At 35.7% G+C, this 18,713-nt stretch overlaps 1 protein-coding gene across 5 annotated transcripts in view; it reads left to right on the plus strand.

Annotated features, from left to right (window-relative positions):
* RFX3 (regulatory factor X3) overlaps positions 1-18,713 on the plus strand; it is a 124,243-nt gene that overhangs the window by 59,715 nt on the left and 45,815 nt on the right. For all 5 annotated transcript variants that reach the window (XM_031610464.2, XM_031610463.2, XM_090132232.1 and 2 more), the window contains exons 2-3: positions 8,857-8,981; positions 17,309-17,406. In XM_031610464.2, coding sequence (XP_031466324.1) covers positions 8,865-8,981; positions 17,309-17,406 — 215 coding nt within the window. In that variant the 5' untranslated portion in view covers positions 8,857-8,864. The remainder of the gene's footprint in view (positions 1-8,856; positions 8,982-17,308; positions 17,407-18,713) is intronic.

Consider the following 18,713-nt stretch of genomic DNA (forward strand, 5'->3'; position numbering starts at 1 on the left):
TTAACAGTTGGACTAGATGATTTTGGTGATCTTTTCCATCCCTAATGATTCTATTATTCTGTGAAAACAAACAGCTCTATTTTTATATGTTGTTTTCCTCCCTTTTGTTAATGTCGGTTTTCACACTCACACTTCAGACAAAGGAACTGCAATACAGTATCTCATTAGAAAAAATAACAGAACTGACCTTGGAAGCTAAATCTGAATTTACTTTCAGTACCATATTTGCAATGCACAATTGAGATTTTTTTTTTTTTTCAGGTATTGCACTGCACTTACGCTCTTCCTCAGAAAGCACTAGCTGCTAGGCGAAGTGCCTTGAGTTGTGGTTACCACTGCTTGAAGTATTAGGTTTTGTTCACTCTCCAACATACATTTTGTTAAGCATTTTCGAAAGTATGAAGAAGTAGTGATAGACTTTATAATTAATTTGACAATATCATTGGTGCATCAGAACAAGATCTTGGATCAAGCTAGAAATTCTATCTGATGCTAAAGCAATCATGCTGCATAGAGGTACTTAACCTAGAATTACCAGTTTTTGTTTTCAGCACTTTTTTCAGGAGCTATTAATGTTAATAAAAAAATCCAATAGCAATTTTTTAACTAAAGCAGTAGACTATGTCCTGTGAGAAATGCAAGAAGAACTGAAAAAGAAGCACTATATAGTGCTATAAGCACTATAAGAATTCTGTATACTTTGCAATACTGATGACAGCCCTGGAAATGCACACAGATGTCTAACTTCTTTTCATTGTTTCTCATGCTCTGTGCCTTTGTGTACAAGCACTTCAGAGAAGCAGCCCAGTCCAGAAGGGGTGTAGGTGGTTTATACATACTGGTGACTTGTAGGACTTTCTTGTTTACATGTAAATACTTGAGGTTGCACCACTTAAGCCCTGTTTTGTAGATTACATATTGCCTTTCATTCATCTCACCCCAGGCCCTTTGTTCTGGGGTGCTGGTAACTCTGGCCCCACAGCCCAGCTGTTCCTGGTTTAAATCCCTCATCATAAAGTGAGCTCTCCTGATAGCAAAGATAGTTTTTGCCTCACTTAATGAAATGGATGCTATCTCTAGTAAGCAGACAATGATCCAATGATTCCAGTTGTCATAGAACCCAATGTCCTGTTGTCAGTACCAGTTCTACAACTGTTGACACATGGTATCAGCACCCAACTCCTAACACTTTTTTACATTGTTGGCAGGATCATGGAGAACATCACCTGGGCTTTTCCACTTACAGAATCTCTGGTTGAAAAATTAGTGTCTGGTAATAGAATTGAAGTAATTGATGAGTTGCTAGATTTGTTTTCTGTAACTGTTGTACTTGCTAATATCATTTCAGTAGAACACCTCTTCAAGAGTTTTTTTTTGTTTGACTATTTGTGAAGGTAATCTTGTTGTTCATGTGTATTGATATTGATATATTGCCTACCAAGGGCAAATGCAATTTTGAGGTGTCTGCAGACAAAATTAGTAGGTAGATGAAAATGAAAGAATTATGACATTTATTCGGCTTGAGTGTCAATGTGCTTGTTCTCTGTGATTTTCTGGAAATATGGAATTTCATTATGACAATCTTTGAGAGGTATTTCTCTTAGATTCTTAATAATATGATTGTCCTGACATTGTTTGTGATTTTTATTACTGTGTTTTTGGTGGAGTTGGCAACAGTAACCACTTCCATTGGTCCTTTCCAGCCTGTGTATATCTGTGCTTCCTCTTGCTATTACTCTGCTATTGTAGCATTATGCTAATGTATATTATATGTGAACACACAGTATCACTTTATATACTTTATTCTGTGCCACTCAGTTAACCACTGCTCATCCCATAGATCCTTAAAAAGATTAAAAAATTAATGAAATGCATGTTGTTAACTGAAATATTTAGCAACCCATCCTTATAACAGCAGTGTTCATCCACTTGCTTTGGTGTAAGAATCTTAAGGCAAGCAAGCAATCTGTGTATAGTAAGAAACTGGTATTAAAACATGGAAATATGTTAATATTCCTCAAGTACTTATAATATTACCCTTTGTCACTGTGAATGGCATGTATAAACTTCCTTCTTTACTGCTAATAGCTACAGTTGGCTCCTTGTATTCATTCAGCATCTCGTTTGAACACTGTTATTCATAAAATATTTATTTACACAAATATTAAAAAGGAATGCTTACCTGAAACTCTAGGATATTATTAATACTTGTTTCAACATATACTATTGTTTAAGAAACAAGTGTTCTGGATTACTTGTCGAAAGTTGATGTTCTGAGAAGCTTTCCTTTGCTGTGATGTGAAAACACACTATATAGCCAGAAATTCTTCATAAGTGTACTGATGACTCATCGTTATAAATTCTTAAGATGTGAATATTAGCTTTTTATTCTGACCATTAGAAGCATATTATTACTGGGTGTTATTACTAGTCTAATTCACTTTATCTTCTGGTTCAATTAATTTAGCCTTCAAAAGAAGAAAAAAGAAATTTCCTACCACACTTAAAAGTAAATAGCACATTTCTATTTTCTGCCTTGCTGCATTATTTTGTGTAGACAATAAAGCATATGTAGCTGATCAAAACTTTTGAAAACTCCAGCAGTTAAAAAAAGTACATCAGTTCAGCATAAAATAGTCCAGCAGCAAAATAAACAGTAATCATTAATATGACACATTTTAACAATCTTGTTTGATTAGTAATTGGTAAGAGTTAGACTCCTGAACCATTTAGTCTAGATACTTCAAGTCTAGAAAACAGAAGATCCCACTGAATCTGAGTGTATAAAGAAATTGCTAGGGAACTTAACAGACAATGTGAAAATTTACAGTAGAGCTTTGCTTTAAAGAGCTTTGCTTGTGTTCTGTCTGCTAGACTGAAGAACTACTAATCTCATCACATTCAGCAGCTGGGCTTGGGCAATATATTTTTCCCACTTCAAGGGGTTAATTAGCTTTCTTTCAAAATGTGCCCTTTGTATCTTCCATACATGTGATACAGCAGGCTCTAGCTATACAAAGCAAAATCATTAACAGGTGTGTGTGCCCAACTCCTTAATTAGCCAGAATGAAAAGAATCTTTATCAAACAAGCATCTGTTACTTGTGATACACCTGACTGCCATTAGGCTAGGATGGTATCTTTTCTGATGAAATATACAGTACTGTTGCTTATATGTAGCAGAGGTGAGAAATGCACAGACATAATCTAGATAATCAAAATGTGTTCAAGGAACACTGATGCAATGTAAAACAAATATGTTGGTTGACTCAGGAAAGTAATGTTAGAAAAACTAATAGTGAATAGGAAGACAATAAAAGTTTACTTCCATACTTTCTGTGTGGTATCTGCAAGAGTAAGTCTGTGAGGTAGAATATGCCATAGTGAAGAATTGAATTTAGGATAAAGGCTTAGAGCAGAAAGATGAAAAAAATATGTTTCAATAAATGAATATTAAGTCATTAGGTATATTTCTGCTTAAGAAAAACTGACAGCAAAGTTTATATTCCCCAGCCATGCAGTAGCCATCCTGACCTACCTTCTGATAAATCTACCAATTAACCTATTAGATTATTAGTCATAGAATCACAGAATTATTTGAGTTGGAAAGGATCCTTAAAGGTCACGTTGTCCAAATCCCCCCCAGTGAACAGGGACACCTACAGCTAGATCAGGTTGCTTAGAGTCTTGTCCAGCCTGGCTTTGAATGTCTCCAAGGACAGGGCTCCCACCACATCCCCAGGCAATCTGTTGCGATGCCTCACCCCCTCACAGTAGGAGACTTTTTCCGGAAAATTCTACTCAAATGAAATCTCCCCTTTCTAAGGTTTGAAACCACTTCTCCTTGTCCTATCACAACAGACCCTGCGAAAGTCTGTCCTCTTCTTTCCTGTAGCTTCCCTTTAGATATTGAAAGGCCCTTATCAGGTCTCCCCAGAGTCTTCTCCAGACTGATCAGCCCCAGCTCTCTCAGCCTGTCCTCACAGGGGAGGGGTTCCATCCCTTCAATCATTTTTGTGGCTCTCTTCTGGGAGTGTTCCAACAGGTCTTTGTCTCTCATGGACTGATAATTCCACACCTGGATGCAGATCTCCAGGTGTGATCTCACCAGCACAGAGTAGAGGTGCAGAATCACCACCCTTGCCCTGCTGGCCACGCTTCTTTTAGTGCAGCTCAGGATACATTTGGCTTTCTGGGCTGGGTGGGCACATTGCTTTTTGGTGGGGCTGTGCTCAATCTTTTTGTCTCACTCCAATTTATAGGAGAGAGAGGAGGTTCTTTTAATATATGTATACCCAACAGCGAGATTAAGACACAACAGGTCAAATGTTAGCCCGACCTGTTTATAACAAATCCTAATTGCTTAAGGATATGTGGAAGGGAAGATGGGCGATAGAAAGGAGATAAGAGCGAGGGAGCTTTTGTAGAGATCAAGAGAGAGATAAGATAGTCACCACCGTGGGTCCAGCATGGTTTGTAGTAGTTTGTGAATCTCAGGAACTCATCCAGTCACTGCAGGGGATGGAAGAGAGCCAGGAAGCTTTGTAGCAGGCAGGCCCTGGTGGATCTCTTCTGAACAGGTTTCTCCCCTCGTTGGGAGATCTTCTCCAAAGTCTTTAGTTTTGTGAGAGCCTTTTATCCCCCATTTCTCAGTTGTTTCTTCTTCTACTTTATTCTCTGTTAGTGTGACATACCTGGCCGAATAGATAAGCCAGCAGGGAGTGGTGCCTTCATTGCCATGCACAAGCATTATCACCTTTTGCACTAGTCAGATCCTTCAAGCCGCACCCCTGAAAAAGACTGCTTGTCCCACTTCTGCTTGTCTTTACAATCATAATCAGAGGTACTGTGGCACGGTGACACCCATCACTCACCCCCCTAGATAATTCAAAGTTGTCAGACTCTTATCACCAGAAGAGCCTCACAAGGCAAGCTATGAGACAGAAAAGAAAAACAATTGTCTTTCACACCTTTTCATCCCCCAATAGAAGTGTACTGTGACTGAGGTAGAGCAGCACATCACACTGTATGGGCTTAATGCTTAAATGCGTAGCTGGCACCAAACTGGCAGCATGAAGATTAAATGAACTCAGTCAACACTGCACTATGATTACTGCCCTTGGCACAGCTTGAGGCCATTACCCCTTCTCCTATGGCTAGTTAGGTGGAAGAAGAGGCCAACCCCCATCTCAGTACTACCTTCTTTCAGGTAGTTGTAAGGTCTCCCCTGAGCGTCTTCCCTAGACTAAACAATGCCAGTTCTCTCAGCTGCTCCTAATAAGACTTGTGCTCCAGACCCTTAGCCAGCTTCACTGCCCTTCTTTGGATATGCTCCAGGACCTCAATGTCTTTCTTGTACTTCTGTTTTCAAAACTGAACACATACTTGCGGTGCACCCTTACCAGTACCAAGTACAGATTGATGAGATGACAAAATCTGAAGTTTGTCAGGTCAGTGTAGCAGTGCTGGCTGTACTGTGGGTTGTCCGAGGACAGGCCAAGGGATTCCCAAAGGTGTCTTTTAGTTCTCTGTTAGAGTTCTCTCCCACAAAGCTCTGGATTTACTCTCACGTGTCCCTTTAATATCTTATGTATTATTACTGTGGCCACTGCCACTTATAGGACTGGATTCGAAGTACCTGATTCTTTACTACTCCTGTTCAGCATCCTTCAGTGCCTGACAACAGATTGTCATCTGGCACTGGCACTTGTGGTCTGCCCATTTCACTCTTCTCCACAGTAACTGATGACTGACTTACAATCTGGGTATCCTCTGTTCTTGTCACAAAGCTGTTATCTTTTTCTACACTAATCTCAACTAGACACTCTCCCTGACAAGTGCTGCAAAGACAGGAATGTATGATATTCACTCTTAGATTGAAGAACTCCAACCTAATATTTCAAGCATCTTGAATTACAGTTGTAGTGATCAAGTACTGTGTCTGAGATGTGGTGAGGTAATTAACGTAGATGTGGCAATTTGGAACAGATTCTTACCAGTAATAATGATATCTAGCTATAGTTAGCACTCTTCCTTCCTTCCAGTGATTGACATGTTTGTACACTGTAACTGGGAAAACAGCATGTAATTACAAGTAAAGCTAAAGGATGTTAGGAAATAATGCATTTTATTTCTTTTCGATTGTTCACTTTTTCTTCCTAATGGAGAGGCAAAATAGTACTTTTCTTCTAAATAATTTCAATTAAAAAAAAAAAAAGTTTTTGCTAATAGTCAACTTTGCTTTCTAACTAGTAAGAATATTTCTTTACAAAAATCTTTGGCTTTAGTATTTGAAAGATCATCTGCAACGGTATTAAATGCAAATTGAAGTTCATGGTTTCCTGTAACAGCCAGTTTCATTGCGTTTCTTCTTTTAAAAATTTCAAACTTCTTACCTAGTTTATTTTTTCTTATTTGCAGTGGCTTGATGCTGCGCAAGAACTGAGAAAAACTTGAATTGTTCAATTTAGAAAATGGTTACATTGTCTAAGTAAAAATTAAGTAAAATGTTAAAGCTAAAATACTCATTCAATTGGGAATGTTGTTGTTGTTACGACAATTTTTATGTTTTGGTAACCCCCGAAAACACTCACTATCGCATTGTGCTGTGCTGTGACTCTATTCAAAAGATATGATGATCAGTGTCATAGATAATTGTAAGCATATTTATATAAAACATAAATTTCCTTTTTGTCTTTATTTGCAAAAAGTAGTTTTCTAACTCTCTAAATCAGTTTATTTACAATGTGGAGAAGTTTAATTCTGTGCACATACAACTCACTTTCAAAAATGATTGCATTGGAAAACAGAATTTTCCTCCTGGTCTGTATTTCTGGAAGTTGACTGTTCTTGTTAATATTGTTCAGTTAAAATAAACTGATATGTGAATTGTGATGTTGTTCTTCAAATTAAATAATTTTATTTTGAATTTTATCTTGCATTTTCTATAAACACACACAAAAAAGGAATGGAATTTGCTCTTTCACAGTAAATACATTTATCCTGAGGACACTCATTTTTAATCAGAATTTTAAGCCCTTATTTAATTAGGATTTTTAGCATTTCAGTAGTCATCTGTGAAGTCTGGTTTCTTTCTGCATTTTAACATTTGCCAGGTGTGCTATAAAGAAGTATAGAGGTCAGACATCATAATAACTTTGAGAGCTTTTTGATTTGCTTAAGAGAAGTTTGATCATTAGTTTTCAGTTGGAATATTTCAAAAGCAGTTCAATCTCTCATGTACTATAGGCATGGATCCACAAAGTTTAAGCCAATGTTGTTCCCAGCTGGCAAGGTTCTACCTCAACTTGTCCCTTATCCATGCCAAATTTATATGCCTATTTCCTGCACAAATTAACTTGCATGCACAGTCAGGAGAAGGGACTGCAGAAGCCTGGCTTTAAATCAGGTTAAACTACTTTGGAACACAGCCTTGAAAGGAAGGTCTGTTACTGCAGCTGGTTCAGTAGTCAAGCAAGGAGAATATTGAATTTTCTAATGAGCTTTCTAGGTTTAGTTGTGCAATAACAAGTTCTTCCTCCTATGAATTAGTATGCCTGTGAGTCATTACATTTTCAGTAATGGTTTTGTTTCAGAAAATATTGTAGGTCTTCTTCTTTTTTTTTTTTTTTTGGAGGGGGTTCTTTGTTTGGAGGAGATTAAATGATACTTTCTTCCCTGCTACTTATCTGTATCTATACAGTTAAGCTAAAAAAAACCACATAATGGTATTCTAAATATTTGCAGACTTATCACAGGAATTTATTTTAGTGTGAATTATAATACTACTAATCTTTAGTGATACTGGTCCTTAGCTTGACAAAATATGCTGGTACTAATATAGATGAATAGGGATTAAGACAAGTCAGATTTTTGGATAGCATTTAGATTAGAGACTATTACTGTGTTCACTGTAATCCTTCACAGAAGTACACAGGCTTCTGTTTTGAAAGTATCAGGTAATGAAGTAACTGCCTCATCTGGTTCTTATTTATACTGATTAATAACCCCCTGCAGTTATTATTTTTTTTTAATCTCCTTTCTGATTTTCATTTAATGTTGATTTGCCTTCCAGTCCATTGTATTGCTATTTCTGCTACACAAAATTGAGGAATCCCGTAGTTCCCTGTATATTCCCTGTAGAGCAAAAGTCTTCCTCAGTTGTCTTTTTGATAATGTTTTCTTTGTAAGGCATTTTCTTTGGCTCTCTTACCTTTTTTGTGTTGAATCCAGATTCCAGTTGTTCCTTTTAAAATGTCACTGTCAAATTCTTGCTGCTTTTCTACTACTTATCTACTTCTGTATGGTTTTATTGGCAATGAGTTCCTTCTTCTCATAGTTAGAACTACAGTGATTGATTTAATACTTTCTACTGACGGTTATTTGAGTTCTTTTTCACTATGACTCATTACATGCTTTTTAGAGTCTTTCCAGATTATATCCCTTCACTCTGTAGTTTCCTGGTTTAGCTTTGAATTTCATATAGATTTTTTAATGTAATTTAGGAAGACAGAAAAGAATTGAATATTGGCCAGTTATCTACAAGTCTAGAGAAGACTTTGCTTACTGCTTAGTTGTCCCCAAAGTGACAAAACTTAGATATCTAAGTGAGATGTTTCTACGTATGTAAATAAAAGACACTTTGAATGTAAGTAATATGATACTAAGATTAAAAAAAAAAAATTGCACTATGCTAGTATGGGAAAAGCCTTGTAGCTAACACCAAGGTTGATACTAGCTGATTTTATGATCCAAATAGGGTAACAAAACCCCCAGATTGGTGTGCTATAGTAAGTGCCAAAATAATAAAATAAATAGATGCACTAATCTTTTAATTTTGCTTCTTAATTTTACTCAGAGACCACGATGCAGACATCTGAAGCTGGGTCGGATACAGGTTCAACTGTGACTTTACAGACATCTGTGGCTGGCCAGGCAGCAGTGCCCACGCAGGTAGTACAGCAAGTACCAGTTCAGCAACAGGTAGGTGGCTATGAGCCTTGGGAAGATTAAAAAAAAATTAGGAGAGGTAGTTCTTCACAGTGTAGTGAAGAACATGATATTGTAGCAGGCTGCTAAATGAACTGTTTTGCTCCGCTTTAATGATTTTGTTTTGCTGGAATTAAAATAGCTACCTAGGAAGGCAAGCTGTTTTCAGAATCTGTTCTTTATGCTAAGGCATCCAGCAAGCACCAGTAATACTCCATGTGATTATGGCAGTAGCTTATTGTATACTTTATGGAATAACTCATAGAAATTAAATTTATATTACTGAATATTTACACTTATGCCTTTATATAATGTATTTATGATACTGCTGCTTATATGATTTCTTCTTTAATTTGCAGTTCCAAGCAAGTGCAATATAAATGTAAAAAATGCATCTCTAGGCTTGATTCACTGCAGAACTTTACACATTGTCATGAAAGTATTTGTGATAAGGCAATATGTAATTCATTATGTGCATATGCCAGAAAAGGAGGACCTGTGTAACAGCCAGCATAGTTCATGTCTCTCTTATATGAAGTGGTCACTCATTTATACAGTGCCCACAAGCTTGATGAAAATGGGAAGGAAAAAGGAAAATTGGAAGTTTGAAAATAGGGACTAAATATGAAAGCCATGACTGTTCTACAAGATTTTTCCTTATTACACAGAAATTAGCTGTCTATGTGACTGGTAATCTGAGTGATATCTGGTGTTGGTTTTCATCAAAAGTTGACTTGACAATTTCAGAATCACTAATGTTGAAACAGGAAGTAATTTATTAAATATTGTAATCTGTTCTCTAAATTGATTTTTCAACATTTTATCAAGTACAGTTCTAAAATACTATTCTCTTAATATAAACTGTGATTCAAATAAGGACTTTTTAATAGTATGTTAGTCTTTATCTGATGCTTTCTGGATGCTTGAACTCAGTAACCTTTGCAGGAGATTTTGTCAGGCTAGTTATTTTTTAAGCTCTGTTGGACATTTTTTCCTTATGAAATATGATCTATTTAATCCGTCATATTTTTATGTTCTTGTATTATAACAGATCTTTGCTGAATGTAATGTATGTGATTTGCTGTTTGTTACTTCTGTATTTCAGCTTTTCAGATAAGAGATGGCTATAGAGTGATACAGACTTGCCCATTTAATCAAATATGTTACATTTATGGTAGTCTAATTCACATATTGAATTTGATCCATTCATAGGTCTGATCAATGTGATGGAAGGTCAGTAACCCATTAGTGACACAGAGGACACCCCTTAGTTCTAATCATTGTATTGATTGAGCTCTAAAGACAGGATCTTCTGAGCATTTCTCTATTATCAGATAAGGAATGAGTTTGGCTTTGATGTTTATAAACCCTGCTTGTGCAAAATTACTACTTTTCAGAAAATTTGTAGAATATATTTGGCTCTATATTTTTCCCACATAATATGCATTTAGCTATATCATCTAGTCTCTATTGGATGTTATTCCAATTTATCAGTGTAATACTCATGTCAAAACATAGAAGTGAAGGAATAGAGGAGGTTTTTTTTCCTTGCTTGATTAGGCCTTAGATTTATTTTTATTGCAGTATGCACGTCTGTAAAACTGTCAGTTGCTACATCTCCTTCATTTAGTACTACTGTTTCAGAGAATTCTCTTTTAATTCCATATTCCACTGGTATTTTGCATTGTTTGTGTTTATGTTAGATTATATTTTTTAGATGTCTCTAAGTCTAACAGTAAGAATCATAATGTTTCTAAAAAGAAAAGGATTTTCTGAGTCAAGAAAGTATCTTGCAGAATATTGCAGGGATCAAAGAATAAATGAGTATGTGAAACAGTCAATGCAAACTGTTTTGCAATAATCAAAACATGGCATTTGAGAGATATCTGTTTAGAGAGAAAGGAAATAAAATTGCTGATGTTTTCTCAGTTAATCCATAATCTAAAAGGTATGTATGGTGAGGGTAAAAGGAAGAGTGAAAATGTGAACATTGTGTGCCATTGGAAAATGTGAAGTTACAGGGTTAAAAAAAAAAAAAAAAAAAAGGAATATCAAACACTGAAACAATCATTTTGTTGGAGAAATTGTAGATATGATCTATGCTGGAGAATTCTCTATGTGTGAGTTGCATTTGCCAAAAATTAATATTTGGCTTTATGTATATTTATTAAGAGCAAGCCAATTTGCCTAAAGAAAGTAAGGAGGAAAAATGTTGGTTTCAAAAATCATCATTCTGATGAGAGACAGAGGTTTCAATATTTCTACATGTTCAGTTACAAATGCTGAGAATGCAATGGAAGGTTTTAGGTGAATAACATATAAGGTATACTTTTTTTTTTTTTTCCTATGGCTTATATAAGACATACTTCATAATAATATAGTTAGCTGTATCCACAATATATGTGTATGAATATTCATATTCAGATTATATGAATATTATTTACTAAAACAGTAGGTCATTTTTGGAATTTTACTGTGTTCTAGATATTGTAATGGGCGCTTGTCTATCTACAACAGTGTAGTGGTTTCTGAAACTTCTGTATTTTCACTTGTATTTTTATTTAAGTCTTTAGTGAATAAGGCCATTTTAGGATTGTTTTTTTGTTGTTGTTGTTGTTTTTTAATTAATATTAAAGGCTTACCTAATATTTTGTTTTTTTCCTAGTGAAGTCTTTCTTTTTAATGTTTGTATTCTCACTAATGTAGCATGTTTAAACGTCATGTACAAATCTTGAATTTCAAGTTACTGTCATGGTATCAGTGTGTTCTTTTCAATGCTCAGAAGATATCATAGAACCATAGAATCATAGAATTATTTGAGTTGGATGGGATCCTAAAAGATCATCTAGTACAATTCCTTTCCAATGAACAGGGGCACCTACAGCTAGATCAGGTTGCTCAAAGCCCTGTCCAGCCTGACTTGAGTCAAGTCCAAGGGCTGGACACCCACCTTCTCTCTGGGCAACCTGATCCAATACCTCACACCTTGTATCATAAAAAACTGTTTTCTTTTATCCAACCTAAGTCTCCCCTTTTTCAGTTTGAAACCATTTCCATTTGTCTTATCACAAAAGACCCTGCAAAAGAGTCTGTTCTCTTCTTACTTGTTGCTCCCTGTGATACTAAAAGGCTATTACCAAGTCTACCTGGAGCCTTCTCCAGACTGATCAGCCCCAGCTCTCTCAGTCTGTCCTCATAGTGGAGGGGTTCCATCCCTTCAATCATTTTTGTGGCTCTCTTCTGGGAGTGTTCCAACAGGTCTTTGTCTCTCATGGACTGATAATTCCACACCTGGATGCAGATCTCCAGGTGTGATCTCACCAGCGCAGAGTAGAGGTGCAGAATCACCACCCTTGCCCTGCTGGCCATGCTTCTTTTAGGGCAGCTCAGGATACATTTGGCTTTCTGGGCTGGGTGGGCACATTGCTGGCTAGTGTCCAGCTTGCCATCCACCTGTGCTCCCAGGCCCTTTTTGGTGGGGCTGTGGTTCATCCTTACATCCCCCAGCTCGTACTGATAGTGGGAGTTGCTGCAACCTAGCTGCTAGGTTGCAGCAACTTGCACTTTTTTGAACCTCATGAGCTTCACCTGGACCACTGCTCAAGCCTGTCTAGGTCTGGATGGCATCCCATCCCACAGACATGTCAACCACATCACATAGTTTGGTGTTATCTGCAAACTTGCTGAAGGTGCACTCAATCCCCCTGTCAATGTCATTGATGAAGGTATTGAAGGGCATTGGTACTGACTCCTGAGGACACCGCTCTTCAAATAATGATGTATAGATCTGTGTATTTTTTGCAGATATAAAATTTTGGCCCAGAATAAGGGGCAAGTGCATAAGGATGGAATAAGAGCATTTCCCCTCTGCAGCTGTATTGAAGCCTTGTGTCTTTTGAGCAAAAGAGTACCTCCTGATATTTTCAGCTAAAACAAATTTTCACACAGCTAGTACAAATATGGATCTCATAAAACCCTACTATGGAACTCCAAAACAGAAAAAAATAAAAATTCAGTTACTGAAAATCTCAGATTACATTTTACTCAATACTGCAGTGGTGGTGGTTGGTTTTGTGCAGCACAGCAACAGTCACTGTTGAAGTATGATGGAGGAGATTGGTGCCAGGACAAAAATGTATATATATGCAAGCAAACAGCATCAAGAGAAGACCAAACTGTTGAGAGTGTAATTAAATTGTCTTAATAGTTGGAGGAATTTTCTCAGGTTGCTTCCTCAAATATGGGGATTTTTCATTAACATATCAGTGCTTTTTCAACACGCACTTTAGCACAGAGCAGCAAACTTCTAAAGATTAAAAATTAACTGCACTTTGTATTTTATGCCATGAAAAGTAGAAGGATTGGAGAAATAAAACAAACATAATCATATAATCAGTTTTGTAAAAGTATATCAATGCATCTAAAGTTGAACAAAGCAGTTATTGTAGAAAACATTCACTGTGGCCATCACCTCATGAAGTAATTGTTTCATTAAACTGGAGATGTAGACTTCTGCTAATCAAAATTAGTCTTAAAGCAAAATCATGCTCAGCATAAGAGAAACATAATCACAGGCTCACATTAAGCATTACATACATATGAATGTGCTTAGAATATTACAGCTTATGCTATTTATATTTTGTTTGCCAAAAGAATTCCAGACTAATGAGAGTACAAAAATTATTTTAGCTAAGGATAGAAAATAATGCATATGTACGTATTTGCACAGGCACTGTGAATATGCTCTCTTTAAAATGAGTTTAAAATTCTTCATATATTTCACTCTGATTTTCAATTCTTTGTTTACTAGTGCTTTGAACATCTGCACTTTATCAAAATTCTCTTTTGAATTTCCTTTACTCTTAAAAGTATTTTCTGCATTTCATTATGCTTTTATTCACTTTCATCTGTTGACAAATTCTCGTAGATATAACATAGTCACTCATTTATTCCTTTCAGAATTCATAGTTAAGAATATAATTTATTTTTCTTCAACTAGTGATTATAATTACACATGCATATTGAAATAAGTTTTCATTTTTCTTTTGTTCTCTTGGACCATTTCAACTGCTTACTTCTGATCCCATTCCAGTTATTTCAGGCTAGAATCACTGAAGCAAGAGGAATGAAAGGTCTGCTGTTTGACCTTATTTTGGTCTGCTGTTTAACCATTATTTCCTATGCCAGCTAGTTAATATTCTCTTCTCTAGCTGGACAGTAACATCAATTGCCATGAATAGATCACCTGTCCACCCCAAGAACATACAATTATTAAAGTTACATATTGATACTTAATAATAAATATTTCATAACTATTTCATTGTGTTTTGAATCGCTCTGTCATTCTTGTTTTCTGCACTTAATAAAACGTGCAAGAAAAATGATAAATAGAATAACTTTTTTTTTTTCCTTTTTCACAGTTTATATATAAACGATGATGGTTTTTTTCCTGTGGAGTTTTGTTTCCCCCTAGGTCAATTCTTCTAAAATACTTTTATACCTATGGAGAATATATGCATATGTATATATATAAATATATATGTATGCACTTGATTTCTTCCCTTCCCAAATATGAAAGAAAAAATAATAATCCAAAGGCAGTTAAATTAATTTAACTTTCATGGAAACATTTTTCCCAAAATGAAGTAAAATAGGAAATAAAAATGGAATTTAATTTATTGTATAACAATGATTTTCAGCTCCATAGAACTTCCATATGCAAATTCATTCTAAAGACGACTTACTTGTCGTTCCTTGTCAGGAAAAATATTTTAAAACCTTAAGGTAGAGAAAGTCATAGGTATATATACTCTGAAAAACAATGTGGTCACTAAAGCTTCCTTTGGCATCAGAGTCAATTAGCTTGAGCAGTATGAATTTCATAGAAACTGAAGCAAAAAAAAAAAAAAAGGAAAAAAAAAGTAATTAGATCTACAAAGGAAGGTAAGATGTACTTCAACCATTCTGAAATACTGACTTAAAAAAATTTATTTTATTGGTCTAGGCAGGTAATACTAATAATGTTAGCTTTTGCATATCAGGCTAACAGGTAGTGTATGTAAAAATCAGTGAAAGTTTGTAATCATTCAATTAAAAAAAAAATAAAATAAAATATTTTCCTCTATAATTATTTGAATAGTTGGATTGTTCTTTTTTCTCCAAATCAGAAATTAAACAAGTTTTGACAACTTTCAGATTCTTAGCAGATATTGATGACCTAACAGATGCTAAGCTTCAAAACCTTCTATATATTTTAATGTTTCCTCCTTGCAGTATACTCTCTTTACTATGTTAATGGTCTTGTACAGTTCTGTATCCAAAGTTTTTGAAATGGTAGAAGCTTGCATCCAAGCTTGCATTACAAGAATATAATAGCTTGTACAGAATGACCTGCATTTGCTGACAGGAAGTATGCAGGTTGTGGGGAGGAAATAAATTCCATTTATTAGTAAAACACAATAGTGTTCTGTTGTTTTTTTCATAGGGAGTAAGCCACTTTCAGTGCATATGAGCAGGGAGTGAAGTGCTTCTGGGGAGAGATTGAATGGAAACATTTTAATAATGGCATAATTTCACGTTTCTCCAGCTTTACTACTGGACAGAAAATGGAACAAATCCATTACATAACAGATGACAAATTACTGGTTCTAAGTGCAAAGCCTGCTTAAAGATATTTTCTCCATATATGGGTTAGGAAGATCAGTTCAGTGCTCTGATTACTCTTCCATTAATTACAGGTCATTGTAGAACTAGAATCACCCAAAAAGAAGAGATACTTTTAGAGTTAGGCTTTGAAACCACTGTGATCTGTGGTACATATGTTTCACAGTGAAGCACATAAACATTTTACCTTAATATTTAGAAATATTCTTAAAGCCTTCTTTTTGAAGTGGAGAATTTGTATTTCAGGTTTATATGCCAATTATATAATGATTTAGGTGAAAAATCAGAAAGCTATAATAGATAGTTTAACCATCATACAGTGTGTCAGCGTTTCTATCATGCTGGTAAAGCTGTTTTCAAAACACTGTTAATTTTCTGAATTTGGATTTTAATACTGAACTAAGAAAAACTTCCTGTGAAAATCTAGATTTTCTTTTCACAATCTGAGTCAATATTGTAATAGGCTATGAAATTTATGATTATTTTAAAACTCTTTAGATTATTTTGGAGTTAAGGTATTAAAATGAAGATATTCTTAATGAGCTCTGGGAGATGATCCATCAAGTGCTCAAGAGACTCAAATACGTCTGATGATTGCAATTCTCAGGAGCAACTGGATCATGAAGAAGATGCTTCCTAGCAAAACATCTGAACAAAACAGCAGTCATTTAGTTTACACTAAATCTATTGCATAAATGTGCGCACTGTCTCTTGCTTTATTCAGTTCCTACTGCAAGGTTTGCTGGTCTATCAAGTCGTTAAGTCATTTTACTTTCTTTAGATTCTGGATTGCACCTGAGCTAAAATCCAGCTTCTCTCAACAGCAGCTCATGTAAAATATGGATTTTTTAATCTCTGCTATAGCAGAAGACAAAAAATTAAGACTGGGCAGGAATAACCTGAAGCTGCTTTACATAACATATGAGTCAAAGGAATTGTCCAGTGATATGCTTTAACAAGGCAGACATGCTATCTTAGCAATATAGATGAAAATAATATCTTATTACTTCTTTTTGTTTATCTCATTAACATTAGAAACAGCTTTCCTTGGAGTGTGTTGTAGCTGACGATATTCTGGAACAAGAGTTACTCAGAATGAGGTTTTTGATTCATTGGCGTACCTTTAAGTCAAAACATTACTTGAAAAAGCCTTTTACCACTGTAATTTAACTCCAACTAAACAAATGCTAAAATGTTTTGATCTAAACCTTTATTTCTGAATTTAGTGCAGCACACCATAACTGTGTGTTTTTATACGTTATGCTGTATATTAAGATTTGTATTATTCAGATTTAAATGGAATAAGGAAAAGCATATGTGTGGACAAAGGAGACTTTTCTCTTTAGTAAATGTAATTCCTTGTTGCAAAGCATAATTATGCTTTATTTTATCCTTTTGTATTTTTTAGTTAGTTCTGTCTTTAGCAGTGAATATGTGTGCTGCAGGAACATACATTTGCAATGTTAAGATTCTTTTTACTAGACTTTAAATATAAGTATTTTGTAAAAACAATATTCTTCTGCATTATTACTATGTCACAGCTTTAGTAACTACGAGAACAGTGACTTCCCATATTGTTTAGAAGCCAGGAAACGCACTGAGGCTTTGGTCCTTCCTTTTACCATAGTATCTCTATTTTATGATGTTCTTGTTTTCAGGTGCAGCAAGTGCAAACTGTACAGCAAGTACAGCATGTCTACCCAACCCAGGTTCAATATGTGGAAGGAAGTGACACAGTCTACACTAATGGAGCTATGTAAGTTGGCAAATGATTAACGTTTGAATGCTTACTAAAATGTAAAGTTAAATATATATTGTCAGTGAGATTCTTTCAACAACTGTATTTTAAGCAGGAAAGAAAAATGAGTCAAAATTATCATTATTTGAAAGCTAAATTCAGTTTATTAAGATATAATTGTTGTGTTTTAGTGCGTCTTAAATTAAATATTCAGCATAGTGCTGTTTGAAGAAGCACCTTTTAGGTCTAGGAGTAAGTTTTGCTATTAACTTTATTATAGCATTACCATCTTTGTTAAAAAAAAAAAAAATCTCTTCCCATAGGCTTTCTGTCTTCTTGGCTGCAGTTCTAGTGGTAAATATATAAAATCCTGCAATGGCTGTTTTTTATTAGCAAAAGTAGTAATGTAATTCCTTTATTTAATAAAACAATAAAATATTGTTTCCAGAGGAATAGGAGAGGCAGAGGAAGGAGGGTAATACTATTTTGTTTTGCTGATTCTTAAGCCTCTTTTCTGGCTATTATTGTATGTTTCCTTTTCATCTAAACATGCTTTTCCACCATCAAGTTCTTTTCGCCAATATGCAAGTTTAGATACATGGAATGAATAATATGTGGGACCATTGAGGTCATCTAGTTTCATCCCTGGCTTGAAGCAGGACAGCATGAGACAGTAGTGTTTGCTTGAAGCCCAGAAGGTTAACTTTGTCCTGGGTTGCACTGAAAGAGGGGAGGCCAGCAGGATGAGGGAGGGCATTGTCTCCCTCTGTTCTGCCCCATCTGGAGTGCTTCTTTCAGGCCTGGGGCCTCCAACACAGAAAGGATGTGGAGCTGTTTGAAGTGGTCCAGAGGATGATCAGAGGGTTGGAGCTCCTCTCCTTGGAAAATAAGTTGAAGGAACTGGACTTGTTTAGCATAGACGAGGCTTCATTGCTGCCTTCCACTACTTAAGAGAGATGACAATCAGAATGGGGACTGACTTTTTACACATTGTGACAGTGATAGAACAAGGAGGAATGGTTTTAAAGAGGAGAGATAAAGATTAGTTGTTAGGAGGAAATTTTTCACTCAGTGGACAGTGAGGCATTGGAACAGGTTACCCAGAGAAGCCATAGATGTCCCATCCCTTTAGGTGTTTAAGGACAGATTGGATGTGTCCTGGGCAGCCTCATCTGGTGGGTAGCAAACCTGCTCATGTCAAGGGAATTGGAAATGGATGATCTTTAAGGTCTCCTCCCACTTAAGCCATTCAAATGCACATCTAAGAAAAATACAAGATGAGTGGGTGGCTGGGAAAAATAAGTAGTATAAGCTATGAATGGATA

The sequence above is a fragment of the Phasianus colchicus genome, chromosome Z (genome assembly GCF_987193195.1).
Source record: "Phasianus colchicus chromosome Z, bPhaCol1.hap1.1, whole genome shotgun sequence".
Classification (NCBI taxonomy): domain Eukaryota; kingdom Metazoa; phylum Chordata; class Aves; order Galliformes; family Phasianidae; genus Phasianus; species Phasianus colchicus.